Below are 22,256 nucleotides of genomic sequence, written 5' to 3' on the forward strand. Positions count from 1 at the left end.
GGTATTTTCAAAGAAATAGTTTCTTCTCCTTCAATAGCAATTAGAATGAGTGGTACTTGATTAAATATAATTTGTGATAAGCTGCAATCAGAATATCAGTTGTCTGAGGGGGTTGGAAGGAGCAGATCTACAGAGGCCGAGGGTTTTGAGGAAGCCGGACACCAGCTAAATCCCTCATTCTGCCATGAAGCCGGGTATAGCCTCGGGTACGAGTCTGAATTCAGTTCCTCATCTGTAACATGCAAGAAACAATACCCACCCTGTAGCGTATTTGGGGTGATTAGATGAAATATTACTTTGACCTGGCCCATGGGGGCTAGCAGTGCTTTCACTCCTTTGCTTCCCTTCTCTTCTGTCTGCTCCTCCCCTCTTACTTAAATTGAGATGAGGTCTCCAATCCACATTCAGCATTCCTTTTATAGTGTCATTTACATCTTCACTTGCCAAATTCAGAGAAAGCATAATAAAATTATTTAAGAATCCTGATGATTGGGTCCAAATTAGTGAGATTGTACCGGATTAAAAAAAAAATCTTTATCATGTACCAAAATGTTCATTGCAGCTCTATTTACAATAGCCAGGACACGGAAGCAACCTAAGTGTCCATCAACAGATGAATGGATAAAGAAGGTGTGGCCCATATATACAATGGAATATTACTCAGCCATAAAAAGAAACGAAGCTGAGTTATTTGTAGTGAAGTAGATGGACCTGGAGTCTGTCATACAGAGTGAAGTAGGGAATAAAACACAGACCTACTAGAGCATGGCCTTGAGGATATGGGGAGGGGGACGGGTAAGCTATGACGAAGTGAGAGAGTGGCATGGACATATATGCACTACCAAACGTAGGATGGATCCCTAGTAGGAAGCAGCCGCATAGCACAGGGAGATCAGCTAGGTGCTCTGTGACCACCTAGAGGGGTGGGATAGGGAGGGTGGGAGGGTGGGAGACGCAAGAGGGAAGAGATATGGGAACATATGTATATGTATAACTGATTCACTTTGTTGTAAAGCAGAAACTAACACACCATTGTAAAGCAATTATACTCCAATAAAGATGGTAAAAAAATTGACTTTTGAGATCCCTTTCTATTTTCATTCAAGTTTTAACTTCAGTTCCACATCTTAAAGGTCAGTGCCAAGTTCCCTGACCTGAAAGTTTCTTTCTTTTCTCTGAGGCTCTAACATGTGTATAGTCTGCACCATGTAATTTAGCCCTTAGTGATATATGGTCTTATTGTTAATGAAGATTCTTAAGCTAAAGTAGAAGAACTTAACATGTTGTGTGTCCCAGATGCTCTCTCAGTAAAAGTGTGCACAGATTTGCACACACACACACACACACAAGTTAGCATGTGATTTCCGAAGCTCAGTTTCCCCCAGCTGGGAAGGGAGAAATACAGATACTTCTTCTCAGCACTAAGCAGAGATTAGCTGCTCCTCCGTGCGCTGGCCAATGGGAATGCAGACAGAGCTGCAGATTCAAACTGTGAGCAGTGAGACGGGCACTGGCAGAGCAGAGGGAGGCGGAAGGCAAGAGTAGGAGTGAAGTCGACCTCGGCACCAGGTGAAGGAAATGCTCTGAGGGAGGAAACACGGGGAACAAAAGGAGGGCGTGAGTGCGGGTACCGCGAGAGAAGAAAAAGTACATTCCGTTTTATGAGTTGTAGGTTCAAACTCATTTTCTGCTAAGGGAACTGCTCAGAGTCCAGGGTGAAGAATTACCCATCCATCCATCTGTGTGCCTGGTCATACATCCATGTGTCCATCCATCCATCCATGTATCCATCCACCCAACTACCCATCATTCATCCACCCATCCATCCATCCATCCATCCATCCATCCACCCATCCTGCATCCATCCATCCATCCATCCTGCATCCATCCATCCACCCATCCTGCATCCATCCATCCATCCATTCAGCATCCACCCACCCATCCACCCATCCATCCATCCATCCTGCATCCATCCATCCATCCATCCATGCTTCCATCCATCCATCCATCCATCCATCTATCCATCCACTATTACACAGATATTTTAAAGTATCTAATAAGCACCTGGCTAGGTATAGGACCTGGTTGATACCTAGATAAATAAAACACAGTTCCAGACTTCAAGGAATGGAAAAGGAAAATACATAAACAGATCCTATCAAGACAATGAGATAATTGCTATAATATATTACAATACATACAAAACCTAAGTAAGGCAATATTAGCAGACAGAAATAAGAGAGCTTATTTGAGAGCTGTAGCAAAAGAGAGAGAAAGTAGAATCCAAACTGGATGTCAGGTGACTCTCAGCTTCCGGCTTCAGCACGAGGTGAGTCGTGGAATCACCACCTCGCTGGGATTGCAGAGACCGAGCAGGGTCGGAGAACACGGGACACGGTTAGTGGTGGGAGAAGGGCGGGTTGTTACGTGAACAGTGCATCCACTCCAAGAAGGGAAGCCAAGGTCTCTTTCAGAGGAGCGTTATTTTTAATAATAATAATACTAGTTAATATTATTGAATGTCTCTAATGCACCAGTTCCTTACGTATGTCCCCTCCTTTAACACCCTCAACCAGCCAGCATTTTCCTAATGAGAACTGTGAATACTGAGGACATAAATTTCTTACGACAAATCAAGGCAGGTGCTGTGCAGTCTTACCGCTCCCCCTCCTCCGCCCTGCCTGCACTGGGGAAATGCAGACTTTGACCTGCGCCAGTGAGTCAGCTGTGAGGGAGGGGCTCATGGAGCCCACTGCTCCTTCCCAAGGGGATAGGTCTTCACGGGATACCCATGTCAATTTAGAAAGTTAGAAAAATCAGCATTCAGATTTAGGAGAAAACTTTGACCTAGAGGAAGCAAATGCCCTACTCTCACATTCAGGGGCCCCAGGAGGAGCTGAGTTGGAAATCTGGGGTCCCCACCCCTGTACCCAGGAGGGATTCTCTGCTCTGGACCCCAGGGAAACTCTGTCCTCCTGCTTCTCCTGGGCTCCCTCCAGTTCAGACCCACTGCTTTCTTCTCAGGCAGGAAGTGAAAAGTCGCTCACAAGAGGTGCTTCTGATGCAAAGTGTTACCTCTTGGTGGGGCCTGTGGGGAAGGAAGGGGTGAGGTCACCGTGATTGAAGGGGGCTGAGGCTTTCTGAAGAAAAGCACCTCCTCTCAGGTGCCCATTCCAGGCACCCAGAAGGGCAAACAATGAAGAATTCAAAGGAACGGTGAACAAACTGCAGCCAACACAAACACTGTACCCCGCCTTCACTAACCTCACCTTTTAAGCAGAATAGGGTACAGGTTCTGCAAAGGTCTCTGGGCTTTGCAGAAATATCAGGAGCTGTCACCTCCCTGGCATGGTGGCCTCCACCCCTGAGCCCCAGAGTGCCCTCTCGAGGGGCAGCCTGGCACTCGGCTGTGCCACTCGCGGGCCAGGCAGAGCCTCCCTCATCGGCCTCTGCAGACCCCTGCCTCCAACTACAGAGGCCAGAGGGCATCTCCAATGTTCTGTGCCCCAAACAGGCAGTGGTCAGACCTCCTCAGGCGACCAGGAGCCCCATCTGAGTCTGCTGAAAGGAATCACACGTAGGGCGTGTTTTCCACCAGAAGACCCCTCAGGAACACCCCAAGAACCACCATCCCGCCGTGCACCCTGCAGGGCCTTCCTCCGCCCACAGACACACAGACACACACATCCCTCTGGGGACCTGGTTTGCTCTGTCCCCACAGTGCCTTGGGTCAGGTCCCGATCATTCAGGGCGTGTGGATCTACTTCCCTGTCCTCCCGCTGTTTTCAAAAGGTCTCTTTGAAAGCCCCTTGTGAATTTCCCTGCCGACTCCAGAGACCCCCCTTTTATTTTTCAGCTGGTAAGTTCATCATTAAATAATTCTTAGAGAGACACAGGCCACTGATTTTCTGCAATTTGCATCACCCCACTTTAACATGTGTTGAAAGCTGAGCCTTTTGGTCCCCTGGTTTTAGAAGTACATTAAGATTTCTGTGACCTTTACAAGATGGCAGGTGAGGCATATTCTTTTAAATAGCAAAAGCAAGAACACCGATAACCTAAAGTGCATATTACTGACCTTAGTTTGATAAACAAATTAGGAGAGAGAACTCTTTTCCCAAAGGGAAAAGAAACTCAAGGGGACTTGAAAAGTTCAAATAGAATAATTATAGAGAGATGTTAACAGACAGATAGATAGATAGATATAAATAGAATAATTATAGAGAGATGTTAACAGACAGATAGATAGATCGAGAGATAGATAGATATAGATAAATGATAGATATATAAGAGATAGATATAGATAGATGATAGATAGATATAGATAGATGATAGATGATAGATAGATAGATAGACAGATGATAGATAGATATAGATAGATGATAGATGGATAGAGAGATGATAGATAGATAGATAGATTCCAATATTTTGCAGGCATGATTCAGATCCATCCATCTTTTGATGTGCTGCACTGCTTTATACACCAGTTCCATGTTACAGCTTAGGGAAGTTACTTGAGTTTTTAAAGGATTACACATTTGGTCAGTACCTGGATGACAGAATATGTGGGAGAGAAGACGTAGGTCAGAGGGCACTGGCAGCTGTGCCCCAAGGGCGCAGCCACAAGCCCCTCCTTCTGCATCAGTGTTGGTCACGGCCGTCAGCACGTCCTAGGGCTGAACCTGCCCTCGAGACCTGGATTTAGTCTGCGTGAACCTCCTTACTGGTGGGTCCAGGCAGTTGAGCCACTGTGTCCATGCCACCAGCAGAGCTCAGCTGAGGGGGACGCAGTTGAGCCACTGTGTCCATGCCACCAGCAGAGCTCAGCTGAGGGGGACGTGAATCCCTGTAAGTGGAACCCAAGTCACAGGAGTGGAGGGGACCCGACGGCCACAGTGTCTCTAGAATCCAGGGTCCTCCGCTGCAGTGTCCAAAATGACGGTGACCTTGGGGTCTTGGTCTAGTGTCCGTGTTGGACTAGGGTCTGCAGTGGGCTTGTGGACATCTCAGTAAGGACCCCCCGCCCCAGGACACCCTGCTCAAAACACTGTGACTTTCAGTGACCCTCTCAGGGAAGACTTGCTGTTGCATTTGTCCTCTTAGGAGACTAGTTGGGGACAGAGGGGGTGTCCCTAAACCGTGAAATGCCGCTGAGATGGGTTCGAAATATCAGATCTACCAAAATTAGGCCACGGGATTGCTGTTCAGGTCTCTCCATCCAGCTGCCTGAGTGGGTTTCTCGTAGACTCTGCTTCCATGGCGCACGTCAACCCTGCCACCCGCCGCCCCCCCGACCTGCCCTGACACTCACAATCCTGCCTGGGAGCCGAGGGCTGTGCTTGGCACTGGGTGGGCCCCACCCGCCCCATCCTCTGCACACAACCCCAGGGGTCTCCGCACCAACACCCAACAGCCCCCGGGACCCGCACCTGCCTGCCCTCCTTCCCCCCACCGCCCCCCACCAGGGCACACTGCCAAGTCTGCTGTGTCTGCTGCCTCCTGGCCCTGCCCACAGAAGACACATAAAAGCGATCAGCCAGCAGTGGAAAAATCGATTTATGCAACACGTTAGCACTTTATTTCCAAAGTGGGAATGCAAGAATGTAAAGCTGTTTGCATGCCAGTTTACAAGCTTGCAGCGGTGGGGTTTGCCTGGAAACCCACGCTGGGTGAGCGCCCTGTGAGGGCGGTGCTCTTCCTGTGCACCTGCCATCAGCGTGAATGCTGCGTGGGAGCGGCCTTTCATGTCAGTTTGCACCGGGGTGTGAGGAACCTACATTGTACGGGGGTGAGATGGGAACTGCCTTGATGACAGTAATTGTGAGTGTATGCAAAACCAACCATAATAAGAAAATACCAGTGCATCAAATAAAACCACAGTGCGGTGTGTGAACCATTTGGATAGAACACAGAAGGACTGATTGTGACTCAAAGTCAGAAAAAAACACCAAAAATCAGGGCGCCCAGATATCGCCTTTTCACGAAAGTTTATAAAAAAAATATTGTGCGCCTACGGGATGCCCAGTGCTCTTACGGATTCGCAGTTGTTACCACCGCTCCCCAAAGCCAATATAATTTATTTCCATTTTGCAGAACAGCTTTAATTTGGGTAGACCAAGGTCTTTTATGGCAAAGATATAATTAGTTCCACTGGATGATCCATTAAGTGTATTTGTGTGTATGCAGTTATACAAGTACACCTATCTTACGACAGGAAATATTTTCACTTTGAAAAATGCAGCGTAGTTTTTTGAAGAAAGATTGCTCAATTTACGACACTAAGGATTTATTTTAATTTTATTTTTTTAACATCTTTATTGGAGTATAATTGCTTTATACTGTGTGTGTTAGTTTCTGCTTTATAACAAAGTGAATCAGCTGTACATATACATATATCCCCATATAATCTGTGTATGTGTGTGAGCTGAGAGATGAGCACATCGCAATTGTCTGTAGCCTCCTTGGCACGATCAACGTGTTTTTACATTTTCTACAGCTCCCGTTTGTTCGCCAGCGTGAATGCTGGACGAGGACCCACAACTCCTGAACCCCAGGCATCTCACACATTGTTTCTTCTTGGGATATTTGCTGAACGACGAATGTGCACCAGACACGGGTAGCCACCTTCCACGGCTACCTCAGGGAACGAGGTTCTCAGTACTGTTGTGGCTACTGTCATACCCATGTTTGTGAATGTAATCACAGCACTATTTCTATATTCCTATGAATATGGAAATATATTATGTTCTTTCCCTCTCCGAAGTGTGTCTCAGAGCTGTGAAGCAGCTCACCAGGACAGTGAGGGATTTAGATCCCATTCAGGCGGATCCTGAAACCCACGCCTGTAGCCAGAATGCCTCCTTGCCTCCCAGGCTTTAAATGAGAATAGTGATAGAAAACTCCGTCTTCAAAGCACATGTTTGAAAAAATCAATCCTGAAAATGTATTTTGCAGAGAAACATACCCGCTCCTCAGTTAATTGTAGTTATTTTGCATTTTCTTCTTTGCCTTTTATATTTTAGCAGTTTATAGATCACAAAGCAGAACTCTTTGATTCCTGGAGATTAAAACAATCCAGTCCGCCCTAGACTAAGGGAAGCAAATGGGCCTACTGTAGAATATTCTCATTTATAGAAAACAGTCCTGGGTCATCAGCTTATCCCTGCTGCTGGGTGCTTTGGCCCTCTCCTGCCACCAACCTGATTCAGGCAGGACCAGCAGGGCTGGAGGTTGCCCCCAACCAAAGGCAATTGGGACAGTTTTTACCACTCAGTCCCGGCTTGGGTTTTTCCTTCCTTAGCCAGTGCTCCATTATTTTGCATGAAACACTAATGGGGAAACATCAAAAATTTAATGTAATCTGTATCTTATCAGTTTCCCCAAGGGTGAAGGCATCTCCTAAGAGTACAAGGCTCTTACAGTAGAAACAGAAAAATCCGAAACCATGTGAAAGGAGGGGAAAGCAGGTACACTGTCCCACAGCATCAGTGGTCCCCGACTTGGGCGTGTGCCAGAGGCCTCCAGAGGCCTGTGGAGCACCCATGTTGAACCGGGCGCCTGGTTCAGGTCTGTTCGGGTTTCTAAGCTAATTTCTTTACTTAATACGCTTTGAGCTTCCTGGCAGGCATGGGGAAATGGAAGCACTTCCCATTTTAGCGTTTTCCATTTTCAGGAACTGTAATTTCACTCCTGTATATATTACAAATCACCAAAGTTTAGAAAAGACCGAGGCAGATGGCTTACATAATCCTCAAACTCAGACACCAGTTCTTCCAGAGGGACAAACGTTTTCCTGGTACTCAATTCATAAAGGAAATTTGGGGGGTAGATTCCTTTATAAGGGGTTTTGAAGTTTTAAGGATATTGTCTTCATATGACTTTTCAAATTTTCCAACTTTAAAGAAATACATGTCTACTCTAGTAGCAGTATAAAATACAGAATTAAAACTATTAATTTTTTTTTACATTTTCCCACATTATTCTATATGTTCATATATAAAATTAAGATGATTAAATATACTGTTGTAAATTCTGCTTTTTGCACTTACCAATAATTGCATGTATATCCTTCCGTGATAATAAATACATAAAGAGCCCCATCATCTTTTTTTTTTTTTTTTTTTTTTTTTTTTGCGGTACGCGGGCCTCTCACTGTTGTGGCCCCTCCCGTCGCGGAGCACAGGCTCCGGACGCGCAGGCTCAGCGGCCACGGCTCACGGGCCCAGCCGCTCCGCGGCACGTGGGATCCTCCCGGACCGGGGCGCGAACCCGCGCCCCCCGCATCGGCAGGCGGACGCGCAACCACTGCGCCACCAGGGAAGCCCCCCATCATCTTTTAATGCATGTATTGTATTTTGGTATATTCATGGACAGCAGTTTATTAAATTTTCTCTTGATGAGCATTGAGTTGTTTCTAATTTCTCAGTTATGAAATGCTGTTCCTTCAACTCCTTTGTAAAACATATTTGCTCACTGGTGAAATTATTTGCTTGACAAAATCCTAAAAGTGAAATTGCTAAGTCTGAACTTATGCCACTTGGAAAAGCTCTTGAAACATTTTGCCAAATGCCCTCTGGAAAGGTGTTAGCAATGTCAAGACCGACTAGAGGAAGGCAAAGATGCGGATCTCTTCCCACGAGCGCCGACCATGGGTGAAAAGAGAAATACTACTCTTATTTCTCTAATACTCCAACATTTATTTATTGGCCACTTATATCTCTTGTTTTGAATGTATTTGTTAATATCCCTTGTCTTATTTCTATTGGTATAATTTTTTTTTTTATCATTGGCTGTTTTTAGGATGAGGATATGAATCTTCTGTCTGACATATTTTCCCAACAGGTTTGTCTTAAAATTTTTTGGCAGTATCTTTTAATATTAAAAGTAGTTATTCTTTTCTTCATGATTTCTGGCTTCAGCGGCCTCTTTGGAAAAATTTTCCATCATCCACATGTTATAAACCAGTTCTCCTGTATTTCGAGGTCACCTGTCGAAGGCTGTAAATTATCCATTTAAAGCTGTATTCCAGGAGCAGTTTTCTTTTGTTCTATGGGTGAGACCTGGATATTTCCTTTCCGTTTTGTTTCCAAATAGTTGTCTCTATATCATCTATTGAAAAAAAATCTGTCCTCGGCTCAGGGGTTTAAAATGATTTCTTTATCTGTCCATTTCTAGATTCTCTTTTCTGCTCTCCCATGAGTGTCATATTTTTCATAGTGTTACACTTGTGTAATGTTTTTGCAATATTACGTTACAATATATTTATTTGCTAGAATAAGCTCATTCGTGTGCATTTTCTCTTCCAAGTGAACTCTTTAATAATTTCCGACACTCTCTTCCGCCTATGTTTTATAAAAGCTTCAGAAGTTCTCTGTGTCTGTGTCATCCCTGGTGATAAATGAAAGCTGAGGCGGTAACACCGAAGGGAAGCCTGGACTTGGGGACAGGAGCGGAGGGCAAGCATCAGAGTAATCCAAGACCAGAATTCAGAACCTGAAGAGCAGATGCAAATCCCTGAAGCTATCTTCCTTGATTTTTATGGTTTTCAGTTGAACTGCTGACCATGGAAACGCAAGTCATACAACTTGCACTTGGAGGTAAGGGCCAGGGACACTGGTGTTGCTATGTTGGCCTTGGACTCTGGATCTGTGGTGAGCAGGGTTTGCATTTGAGCTTCACGGGTGAAACGTCTGAGCCAGTTGTTGTGAAAATGAAGAGCTGCCATCTCTCTTCTGGATGTGGTCCAGGGATGCTGCGGACAAGGCCAGCATCCTTCTAGAAGCAGCTTTGGAGGTGCTCAGGGACCTGCCCCGTGGAGGATGGAAGCAGTTATCACAGGCTGCAGGGTGTTAGGATCGGGTGCTGCTGGTGCCCTGCCATAGAAAGGCCCAGAATGACAAACAGGTGCCTCGGATTGGGAGCAACAACTCCTCCTGACAAAGTGACCTGCCGGGGATGTTTACCGCAAAATGTGATCTCAGGTCCCTGAATTCATCTACCCCCTGGACAGGGCTCATCCTTCCCATCTGTGTTTGGGTGAGAATCTTGCAGAGATGAAGATTTTTGTTTTAGTCCGATTTTTTGATAGAATTGCTCTTTCTGAAAATAATTACACTGCACGATCGGGTTCAGGTGAAGCCATTCCTTTTCTGTGAAGGCAAGTCAGCTCCGCAGGATGGATGGAGGGTGGACGCCTGCCTTCCTGTGCATCCTGGCAGAAAGGCAGTGCGCAGGGAGGGTCTGCAGTCAGCGTCTAGGTCTGTAGAGGTGTCAGCTCAGGCAGCACATGATTCCCAAGCCAAAACAGCTGATTTTGCCCTTCCGATGGGAAAAGCAGGGCCAAACTACCCCCAGATGATTTACACATCTGTTTGGAGTTCTGTGGGATCCCTATCTCATTCTGAATCTCTTGGGAGAAGGAGAAGTCATTCTGCCTCTGTTTGTTTGCTTTTTAATAACTCAGGGAAGGTTATTGGTTGTGCCGAGAAATGGAGTGGCCAAGGTTCTAAATCCGGAAAGCCTGGGTTCTAGTTCTAATTCTGCTAATTACGAGTGTGTGACCTTCGATCAGTATTTCCCTTCTCCTAGTCTCAGTCTGCTTATTCATAAAATAGCAAGAGGTTTGAAAAATGCCTGCTGTGGGGCTGTGGATCAAATGTGCTAAGGTTTATGCGAGCTAACGGGATCTACAGACGTGTGGATACAAATATAACCTCGTGTGGGAGGACGGAGGGATCGCACACAGCCCGCATCCACGCCTGAGAGATTCTGGAGCTGGAGCTCCACTCGGTCACGGCCCAGCCAGGCCACACGCTGACCCTGATGTGGTTTTGTGTGGTCACTCCTGCCTCAGACCCTCACGGAGCCTGGGGTACTCTTGTCTCTCAGAAAGAGAAACACTGGAGCCAGGCTAAGGCCGGCTTTTGTCTTCTGTACCACAGGCGCTGTCCCCATGCGACACACTCTGTGTGAAAAGAGTGCCCCTTTCTCTCTTCATATTCAGTTTTCTCATCGACAGCATACGGGCCTTGGACTGGATAATCTGTGATCATAGAATCTGTGATCTAGGCTCCACAATTATAATCCGCACAAGAACCCCAGACCTCTAGGTAGCCTGGCATTCCAACTCTAAAGAGGAATGTTCTAAAATAACACCTCTGCTGCTGGGGGCTCCCGGGAGACCTTGGCTGCCGTCCTGGAACGGTGGCACACCACCAAACCTTGTCCAACTTGTACAGACACACTGGGAACGTGCTTTATGTGATTTCTTTTATTTCCCCATTGGACTGTGCATGGCGCCTCCCCAGGGCTCAGGTGTCACTCAGGGCAGGTCCCTTTCAGTAGCCTACAGTTTCCTTTTCCTTCTTATTGAAGGGGTTGTAGGGTTTCACAGTTGTGACCATTCTAGACAGTGGCCCCTGGTGACGGAAGAGGTCGACTGCCATTTCTCTCCGTACGATGCTGTAACAGAATGGAGGGGGGGAAAAGACACATAAAATAAAATAAAAGCGTATAACCTCATCTATCCTCCAACTAATGACACACACGTCAGGGTGGGGGGTGGGGGCGGGGAGAGAGAGAGGAGAAGCACAGAACAGAAAGAAAATGGTTAGTCCTTGTGTGTATTGTCTCCTTGATTTCATTTATTTGCATTCAGTTCATTGATTGCATTCTGTGCATTATATTGCCATCAGTTTCATTGATTAAAAATCTACTTTGTGCCTAGAGTTACAGTAGGTGCTAAGAATACAGAAAATACAGACAAAAGGAGGTGAGGCTGCAGAGAGGCACCTGAATAACCCAGGGCTACCACACAGAGCCTCCGTGGGGGTGGGCTCAGGGCGTGAGGGCACCCGGAGGTAGAGCCACCTTTCTGGGTTGGGGAAGGACATCCGCCCAGCGTCTACGTCAGGGAGGAGTCAGGAGGGTCACGGTAAAGGCCAGCTGGTGCAAAGGTCAGAGTTCAGGGAGACAGGAAGGTGGGAGGGCATGGAGCACGCGGGCAGGGCTCGGAGGGGGAGAGGGAGACAAGGGCAGAGGTGGGAGGGCCCACGTGCAGGGCTGAGAGCTGGCTTCACCCTGCAGGTGGGGTAACCTGGTGGCTCCCTCACGATGCTCTCAACCCACACCGTAGTCTGCTCATCTCTCCAATGGAAATGATGCCCTACCAAGTCTCTGGTGAGAATTAAAAGAAAGGAAATAACCGTGAAAACGTAGACTACTATGAATGTAAATGACGCTTTCCAAACGCCTTCTGCGTCCAGAGGTGTCCACCCCAGCATGGACCTGGGTCAAGCCATCTCTCTTGCACAACTGCACACAGCCTGTAGCAATTCTTCCGTGAATTTGCTGCCACTTGAATCACACACACACACCGGGATGCTCGTATGCGGCAGAAGTTATAGAGGACACAGCAAGTGAATCTCCAGCACCCTGTTTTTGCGCTGTGATTATCATGAAGTAACAATATTTTTTTCTTATGTTGCGAAAAGAGGCTGTTGGAATGAGAACCCCTGCTTCTGCGAAGGTTGAATTCCGGTGTGAGGGAAGCACAGGAAGCACTGAGCTGTGCTGGACACACGAGGGGACGCCCTTACCTTCAGACCTGGAGCCTCTCAGCACCCCCTCTGACCCGTCTCCTGCACCCCCGTCTCCCCACCCGGAACCCCTGTCCCATCACCCCTTCCTGCTCCTTTGCATCTCCTCTCAGCAATACCCGTCCTAGGGCACTGCTGGTGTCCCGCACACCACCCGCAGCACGTGTCATGGGGACCGCACGGCCCTCCCCCCCTGGGCTTTGACATTCAGGCCTGAGCTACTCAACCCCAAACCACCACCGCGGCCCATCGGCCACGAACTCCACCGCAAGTGCGCCGTTCTCGCCCTGGGCGCGAAGGGGGGCCCTCAGTCCCTCCCCCCGGTTGTCCTATGGGAGCTTTCACGTGACTGCGAGAGGAGAGCCCAGAGCCCGGGGCGGGGAGAGGGCTGGGAGGGCGTGGAGCAGCGAGGGAGGGCAGGGTGGCTGCTCCAGGGGAAGGTCTGATTCTCCGGTAGGGAGGCCCTGGGCCTGGCCAGCCAGCAGGGAGGGAACAGGGCTGAAGGGGAGCCGGAGCTCACAGGGAAGGAAGAACCTCTGAGGCAAGTGGGAGCTTGTCTTTCTGGGAGGAAAGGAAGCAGAAGTATGGTGGGAGTAGCGATTCTGAAGTGGGGGGAGGACACCGGGGGGGGGTCCACCCGAGCAGGTAGGCGGGGGGCCTGGAGAGCAGCAGGGGGGCCCTCTGCGGGGGCAGGAGAAGGGCTGCTGCCACCGCGGGCTGGAGCCAGCTTCCACGGAAGGAGGGCGGCGAGGGGGAGAGCATCCCCCCGGGGCGCCCGGGGCAGGCGCTGGGCAGGCGGCTTCTCAGGAACAGCAGGAGAAACCAAGAGCATCAGGAGGCGCTCGGCTCGCTAAGTTCCCAGGATACTCATCGGACAGAGAGACTCTCACGGTCAGCGGAGAGAAAAACAAAACAACGACAACAAGAACGCATTAAGTGTAGTGTCACAAAAAATCAGAGGCACTGCTTCACCATGGAGAGCCTCAAAGTCCTGACTTTTTCTGATCACAGGGGCCAGGACAGGTGCAGACCACTGGCCGCCCTGCTGCAGGCCGCTGGCCTATGTCAGCAGAGTGCTTTTAAAAACCTACGCGCCCCCCGTGCTTTCTCACCGCAGAGCCCCGCTGCCGCGTCAGGAGCCCTGGTTCGGGGGCGCGCAGGGGTCGCCTGGGCTCCCAGCCCAACACAAGGCTGTCATTTCGTGTCACATAGTGGGTGACACGTGTATTGCTGCCACTGTCTGTGTTTCCAGAGCCGCTGTGCAATCTGAGAACCCCAGAGAAGACAGCTCCGCGGGTCCTTGGTCCCCACTCTGGGACGGCAAGTGACAGCTGTGTGTGCAGTCTGTGTGGGGTGAGTGCGGGGCCGCCAGGGGTCAGCAACCAGCCTGAATCTGCCGCTGTGGCCGTTACCACAGATGGCCTAAAGACCCAGGCTCTTTTCTAAGTAGCAACAGAGATCACAGTAGGAACAGGAGTAGTAACGGTGGAGGCTAGTTTCCCACGTAGGAATAAAGATTCCTCTGAAATATATTAGGGACTTTGGACAGCTAGCTCACGTGGCTGCAGAAACACGCCAGACCACGAGGCTGTCGGGGACGAGGTCTGAGAGATTTGGGGTGAGGACTGGCTGCACTTGCCAGAAAAAGTATCCTCGAGTTCGGTCTCTCCTCGATCGGGGATTGCCCAGCTGCAGGGCGTTACCCTAACTTTTCTGGGCAATAAGTCTAAACGACAGATATAGGGATGCATTTAATTTTGACGTTGTTTCTTTAGGTCCTTCAGAGGAAGTAAAACACCGCGTCTAAATTTCTACCAGCCCTGCCTTTGGAATTTGTGTGACGTTTGATAATGTGTCTTCAGAGAAAACGGACTGAATGCAAAACACCAGCCTAGAAAGCCAATGACCTTCTTTGAAATGTTTCCCACTGGGTGGCCCAGAGATGCCGGCCAGTTGTCAAACTGTCCGAGCTAAGCTCAGCTGACGACGCGCCCCGTCGTCCTGCTGCGGTCACTGCCCTTACCACGCGGCTCTCTGCACACAGTTCACGCGGCGGCGGGCGGTGGCCTGAGAGCTGCCTCGCTAAGACCCCACGGCTGCGCGACGAGGGCTGCCTGGCGCGGGCAGAGGCCTGCCCTCGAGCATCTGTGAGGCGAAGCCCACTGCCGCGAGAATCACGGCGTGGACCACGCCCTCCCTCCGTGAAGGCTTCGCTGCACCCACACTGATGCCCTGCTGGCCTGGAGCCTCAGTTTCCTTACCTGTCAAATGGGAAAACAAGAGACCTTCCTCGCAGGGTCACAGGGTTGATGAGACCAGTCGGTCCTTACAGGGCAGCGTCCCAGAAGCCCTCAGCTGTTAAGTGACTGTCCCCATGACGACACTGGGCATCCTCCAGGGTAACTGTTGATCCCTCGCTCACCGCTAGACTGGGAGCTCCTTGCAAACTGGGTCTAACTCTTGTGAATTCCTGGCACCGTAAACATTTGTTGACACAAAGAAAGAACATATGAATGAACCACACGCACACGAGCGTATGGCTGGTGAACTGATGTATGAACCGCGGGCCGAGGTCCGCGAGGCCCCGCCATATCCTGCCTCTCGGGACGGTCCGGAAGCCCATCAAGGCAGGAGCTCGGACTCTGCCTGAAGGTCAGCACCCACCAGCCCCCCTGACCGCCCAGCTTCCTGGGTCCCTGCCCAGGCTCTCTCTCCGACGTCACCCTGCCTTTTCTTCTGCACAGCACGTGTCTCTCTCCAAAATCGTTTTAATTCATTTCTTCAGATACCCGTATGCCTCTTTGCTTCTGTCTTTCATGCCAGAACGTAGGTTCCTGAGAGCCTGGAGCTTTCCTGCTCAACCCGGTGAGCACAGAGCCTTCAGCAGTGCCTGGCCCAGGGTGGGTGCTCAAAGAATGTTTCAGGAATGAGTGTATTCTCCACCAAAAAGGAGAAAAGGCACCAATGGAGGCGGGGGGCTGTGTCGGTCCCCCTCCCAGACGCACACCCACCGACCCACCACGAGAGCTTAGTCACTGGCACGGGGCCGGCCTCCGGACCCTGCATTTGCATCTTCGGAGCTATGTCATCTTATTTGCAAGGCCAGGACGTCCACAAGATGCTTTCAAATTTGAGGGGTAATGAGCAATAATGCACTGCTTCTCACTGGCAGCTTCAAAACACAGGGTCTGCGCTAAACCCCCATCAGATGTCTCCTGTTTTCAATTTGCAAAACAGTGTTTAAAAATATATATGGCGGGCTCCCCTGGTGGCGCAGTGGTTGAGAGTCCGCCTGTCGATGCAGGGGACGCGGGTTCGTGCCCCGGTCCGGGAGGATCCCACGTGCCGCGGAGCGGCTGGGCCCGTGAGCCGTGGCCGCTGAGCCTGCGCGTGGAGCCTGTGCTCCGCGACGGGAGAGGCCGCAGCAGTGAGAGGCCCGCGTACCACACACACACACACACACACACACACACACACACACACACAAAAATATATATATATATATATATATATATATATATATGGCTTTCAACCGAATGTTGTCTTTCGTGAAAAGCAAGGTGGCTCTTCACAAGAAGTGAATACGGGTCTCGTGCAGCGTGTTCCATGCATGTTCTGAGGATAATGCAGAAGGGTGATGTGTATGCAGAGCTGAGCCCAAGAGGCAAAGACGCTGTCCACCTAAGATGCATTAAATATCTTAATAGGCTCCTTTGAGCCACAACAGTGGGGAATGAACTCCTCTGTCTTTTTGGACTCGACACCCTATTTTTTAAACAACGTAAATGTACTCTTGGTACTGAATTGCTCTTTAATGGGATCATCATCATTAGGACACCTCCCCACTGAGTAATAAGACTCCTACTTACTGGTGCACTTCTGAATCTGGCAAGGGGGTCGTTGATGGATGATCAGAATTTGCTGGATGGGTGGCTGTGAAATGAACCTTGCCAGTGTATCCTGGAATATTTGCAGAGCTAAAGGAAAGAGGGCAAGAAAGGAAAGGAAAATAACAATCTGTGAAATAGTCACGGTCACGAGCACCCAGCTATGAAAACCTAAAGGAGGATGCAGTCTAAAGGTTTGGTCCCACGTCAGGTCTGGAAATCTGGCTGCCAGATAAGAAAGCGTGCAGGCAGGGGGCAGAGATGTGCAGATGACAGCCCTGCTCTAGGACTAAAGAAACTTACTTCAGGTCCATGTTTTTCTACTGTTTCAATTTGCATGTGTTTTACACACACGGTTCACAGTTGAGCTCTGTTTTCTAATGAAGGCGGACAGGTTTTCCTTATCAAAGAGTGGACCTGGGTCCCACACGGAGCTCTGTGACACCAGCTCCAATATCAGTCACAACTGCGATTTTTAAATAATATTTATTTCTTGCCACCGTTAAAGTACTGATTTCATATAATTTCCTGAAACTGCACAAATTTAACTCAATTCCACTTACTCCTCTGCTTCCCTGGTCCTTTTCCCCTCCAGAGAGAGAGGGAGTAAAAGAAAAACACAAGAAGGTCTGGCAGGGTTTTTCAGCGTGGGTATAAAATCCCTCTCTATAAAGGCAAGCAAACATCCAAAAGAAATATTTTAATGGGTAATTCAGAGAAGTGTGAATAATAAGTACTGTTTTTGCCATTTTTACAGCATATGAAACCCTTTCCATGGATTATTTCCTGAGGAAGAGGTGGGCCCAGTCCGAGTGCTGCTTAAGACATGCAGCCTCGCCCTAAGGTGCGAGGAAAAATGTGAGGTTGACACTATTTTCAAAGAGCAAGAACACACTCTCTGCAAATCACAAGGCTCCCTCAGATAACACCCATCTTTGTGAAGTTCAGCTCTCAGCGTCCTCTTGGTGCCACGGCAAGGAGAGGGCCAGGGCTCAGCTTGCCCCGGCCACTCCACGGCCCCTCCTCGGGAGCGTGACGTCCCTCCGGAGAGGGTCCTTATCCTCGATGGAGGCCCAGACGCAAGGCAAAGAGCAGCGAGGACCGAGCCCCCATGGAAGGCAGAAGGGCGGCTCCTCTGAGGGCCTCCTGGTCTCGTCCCGTGCTTTCCACACATCCAACAAGCCAAGGAAACCTCCAAGCACCACTGACCGCGGGAGGAATTTTCAAAATACGGAGCTTCAGGGAGGGAGCTCCGTACAGACTCAGGGACGGGCAGACGGTGGAGGGCGGGGCCGTGAACGGGGTGGGCTCAGGGGCCGGGGCTCAAATCTGGGCCTCAGCTACGAGAGGGGTGACAGTACCAAGCTCAAGGCCATGGGCAGGAGGGAGGCCAGATTCTACCTGTGTCTGTGGGCAGGCAGGCCCTCTGGTGTCCTTCTGGGCACGGATGATGTGCCCCTGGCATCAGCACGTTACGGGAAATGACGTATCAGGTAGGAATTGCACCAATAAAGTCCAAGCGCATCAGTCTACGACTAGCTGGCTTGCAGGCAATAAAACAGGGGACCCCGATGCAGACAAAGTGAAGGGCAAGCACATCAAGGGCAACAGCAGAGTAAGCAGTGCAAGTTAAGGGATCTTGTGAGGCCAGGAAAATCAGGGAGCCAGGCCTGCCTGGACCTCTTCGCCAGCTGCGAGATTGTCCTTGTCTTGGCCAGCTGCAGCCCGAGAGCGCACGTGGCCTCCCAGGGCCCTGGGGGTCAAAGGGATTCAGTGAAGGTGAAAGCAACTGGCAAGTCTTTAGCACTTAGTAGGTGCTCAATTGATTGAGCATATAAGATTTTTAAAGAAATAAGAACTGTACAGATTAGGGGCCTGGCAGGCGAAGAATGTAGTTCGTCCAGGACAGGCAGCTTGAGAGAGGTGAAGACAGACAGTGGTTTCCAAACGCCGCTGCGCCCTGACAACTCATGGGGATTTTTAAAAGGTACTGATGCCTTACTCCTACCCCCAGACATTCTGATTTAATTGGCAAGCGGTGTAACCTGGGAATTGGGGTTTTTAAGCGCTCTCCAGATAACTCCCGTGGGAAGCCGGGTTTGGAAGTCTCTGTTTCAGGCTTGTTGCAGGGACCTGGGCGAGTAAACCAATGCTGTCCAATTCTAGCCAGGGCCCCTCAGGGTTTCTTGGAATTTTCTTAAAGAATTGCAGCTGTAGGTCAGAGAGGTAACAAAAAAATGGGGCAAAATCATTCATGTGTCGCGTCTCTCCCCAAACATTCATTAAAGCTTCCATGCATGTTACAAAGGAAATCCCCTTCCTCTGCGTGAGAGGTTTTTTCCACTGCCCCTAAAACACCTGCAGAATGAAAATGCCTCTGAAGTCATAACCTTCCATCAGAGCAGTTAAGAAGTCAAACGTGGAAGCAAGTGATGTGTCAATCACAAGAAGGGCTTGGTATAAAACGTCACCCCACTATACGTGCCTTGTGGCATACAGGTTTATTGATGTTAAACAGTATTATACGTTACGTTATAATAATGATATTATATTACATCATATCTAAGAATAACACCCATGCACCAGTGGACTAAATTAAAGATAAGCTGCTTAGGCCTGAGAAATGAACTCAGTTGCATAATAAACTGCCACATATTTGAAAACGAAAGTCCTCACCCACGCTGCTTCTAAAATCTACTCCATTTAACCCTTTGGCAGGGACATCACAGGGGGGCTTTTTTCCATCTTACGTGCAACATGTTGACCTTATATCAAGAGGAGAATAGTCTCTGGGGGACGCTCTGCAGACCTGCGGCTGATGGGTGACACGGTTTTTCAGATGGAAGAAACAAAGGTATTAAAGACACTGAAATGTACAGGCTCTAAGAGAATTTCCAGAGCAGTTGTACGTTCAAACCCACTCCCCCACTTAAGGAAAGCAAGAGAAAGAGGAAACCGCTTAAAAATAAGCGAAAAAGAAAAAAGGAAAAAAAAAATAAGCGAAGTCTTCATGTTTGCCTTTGCTCCATAGCTGCTATAGTCTTTTGAACACCTTCCTTGGTACCCAATTCCCACAATAAGCCTAGAGTTGGTTCACTAATGGGTAAATTTGAATAAATTGTTGCCTAAGTTTACAGCTAATTGGTTTTGCTCAGCAAAGCATAGTCAAGTAGAAATTAAATAACTTGAGAAAGATAAGGAACTTCAGTAAATCAGTTAGAAGGAGGGAGCCCAGATGGTGTGTAATGAAAAGCTAAATAGAAAATAAAGAAAACATGGAGAAAACCCTGTTATATGTAGACTACAGGTCACGCATACGTGGATTAGAATTCCAGCGTGCACACGTTCTTTCTCTGTACCACAGGCCTGACGAAACCCCCCTGAGTGTGCGCCCTTTACGACACTTAACATGAGTTGACTGATTTAATCTCCCAGCGCTCTGGGTCGCTGCTCCTGGCATCATGCCCACGTCACAGATGCAGGCCCTGGGGCCTCAGAAAGAGTCTAAGTCACGCGCCCCGAGACAGCCGAGCTGGCAGGTGGCGGGACTGACCCGACCCGCGAGGCCCCGACACCCAGGCTGCCGGCCAAGCCGGGAGAGCTGCGCTGGGTCAGGGTGGTCGGCGTTGTTCAGGGTGCGGGTGTAGTGCAAAAGTTCAAGTCACTCGGACCCTCGTTTATCGAGAGCTAGTCTGTGTCAGGTGCAGACCTAGCGGAGCTCAAACGGGCCTGGCTCCTGGCAGCGCTCACATTAAGGAGTGAAGCTGTTAAACGCACAACTAGAGGTTTCCAGAACCCAAGTGGGGCAAAGATCACCGATGCGCCGGAGGCTGCGCGAGGGACACGGAGGGAGGCGTGGGCTCAGGGTGCCCGAGGGCTGGCATCAGCCTCCAGGGCCGCCCCCGCCAGCCCTGTGCCCCCGGACACAGGGTGCGAGCTTCCTGAGCCACCTCTGCCCAAGTCAGGGGTGGGGGGATTAGCAGCTCCCTTGCAGGGGGCGGGGGCCCGGTTAGCCGGGCCAAGTGCTGGCCTAGTGCACGTGTGGACGGAGAAGGAGGCAGGCCTGGGAAGGCTGAGGGGAAGGAGGGCCTGGGAGCTGTGACTGGTTTTGCTGATCGTTCTGAGAGAAATCTAACTAAGACCAGAGTCATCCTGGCCACTGGGCTGTGCCTCCCTGAATGTGGTAACAGGATCTGCTCAGGAATGAGTTTCACTCCTCCCATCATCATGCTCTAGAGGATGTGTTTTTCTCCCTCTGTTCTCAGGGAACCTTCACCTCTTGCACCTGGGAGGGGACACAGAAAGGAGCCGACAGCCCCATCAGAGCAGGTCTGAGGTCCAGGAAGCTCTCACTGGCCAGAGGCTGCCCTGGGGACTGAGGGGCTGTTCTCCTGACCGCTCACGGAATGAGTACCGGGGGCTCTTACATAATTTACTCTGCCTCAACCTCCTCATCTGTAAAGTGGGGAGAGAACCTATTCCCCCACCTCTGGCTTCATCACACTGCTTTGAAAAACAAATGAGAGAGTCGATGTGAAAGTTCTCAGAAAAGGCAGAAGTGTGGGCTAGTGTAAGGAACTGCTATTCATAGCCCTTCTTGAACCTGCCTTGTGGTCAGATTTTGTTAAAGGTGCAGCGCCCCCGGGGACGGGCAGGGCGGGCCCCTTCTTCCATCTCAGGCCTTGGCCCAGGGGCGCCTGGAGGTCACTTTGGACAATTACTCATTATTTGCAAATGCTTCATCAGAGAGAGGACAGAGGTAAAGGCACAGTGAATACGAAACTGGGTGAAGTCCTGAAATAAAAGATTATGATTTAGTGGAAGACAGCACGGTGGAGGCGCCAGGCTGGTTTGGGAAACCAAACGGCAAACAGTGTCTGGAAAGCACCGGCTATGGGGTCGGAGGGCGCAGCCCCTGCTCTGTCACCTGGACGTGCCTCTTTCCTGCTCAAGCCCCAGCGTCCTCGTTGGTAAAGGGAGGGGCTGGACCAGCTGAGATGCACATACGTGAGAGCCCACGTGGCCCATGGCAAAAGAAAAACACTTTCCGTTCTCTTAGGAAAGGGCAAGGTTCCATGCTTTCGGATCTGCTGTTACACATCACTCTACAGTCAGGCACTTTGCACTGATGACTCCTGAATGCCAGGCATTTTGAAACAACGTGGGCCACAAAATAATTACTAACTGAAAACAAACTTCTCTTCCATCTCATTTTATAATAAGCTCTTGCAAAGAATATGGCTCTAGTATTTAAGAGTAGGATGAAAAAACAGATTTGGAAAAAATGGGGGGGCGGGAATCTCTACGTTAGTCTTACCTTGTTTGCTTGACACAGATTATAAGTGAGGATTGACTTTTTACCTTTTTTTTTTTTTTTTGTAATTCCTACTCAGTGCCTGAGCTTCAAGAACTGTTGAAGCCAATGGATATTGTGGATTCTAGTTCCTAAACTAGGCCCAAGTTAGAAGTTAGGAACCTCAGTGGAAACTGAATTAATGTCTTGAGTTCCTTAACTAAATATCTTCTAATAACTGGGCATCACTACCAAATCAGAAAATATTTTATTAATTTAATGAGAAAACTCATGCAACAATTCTGCTTTTAAGGATTTGTTCTACAGAAATGGATGCAAAAAACTGTGCAAAGATATATGTGGAGGATGTTTATTGCTGTATTTTTTTAACAATAGGAAAGATTTTAGTAACTACTTGGCCTATATAAACTATGATATAGCTTGTAGTGGACTATCACGCAGCCATGAAAAAAGATTTTC

The 22,256-nt window shown here is 49.2% G+C and overlaps 1 protein-coding gene across 1 annotated transcript in view; it reads right to left on the reverse strand.

The window, feature by feature from the left end:
- Positions 1–11,336: 11,336 nt before the first annotated feature.
- The window catches only part of SPMIP7 (sperm microtubule inner protein 7), a 57,260-nt gene continuing 46,340 nt past the window's right edge, over positions 11,337–22,256 (reverse strand). The window contains exons 9-10 of the mRNA XM_024115084.1: positions 16,466–16,573; positions 11,337–11,460 (exon numbers count right to left, since the gene is read on the reverse strand). Coding sequence (XP_023970852.1) covers positions 11,337–11,460; positions 16,466–16,573 — 232 coding nt within the window. The remainder of the gene's footprint in view (positions 11,461–16,465; positions 16,574–22,256) is intronic.

The sequence above is a fragment of the Physeter macrocephalus genome, chromosome 5 (genome assembly GCF_002837175.3).
Source record: "Physeter macrocephalus isolate SW-GA chromosome 5, ASM283717v5, whole genome shotgun sequence".
In the NCBI taxonomy this organism is placed as follows: domain Eukaryota; kingdom Metazoa; phylum Chordata; class Mammalia; order Artiodactyla; family Physeteridae; genus Physeter; species Physeter macrocephalus.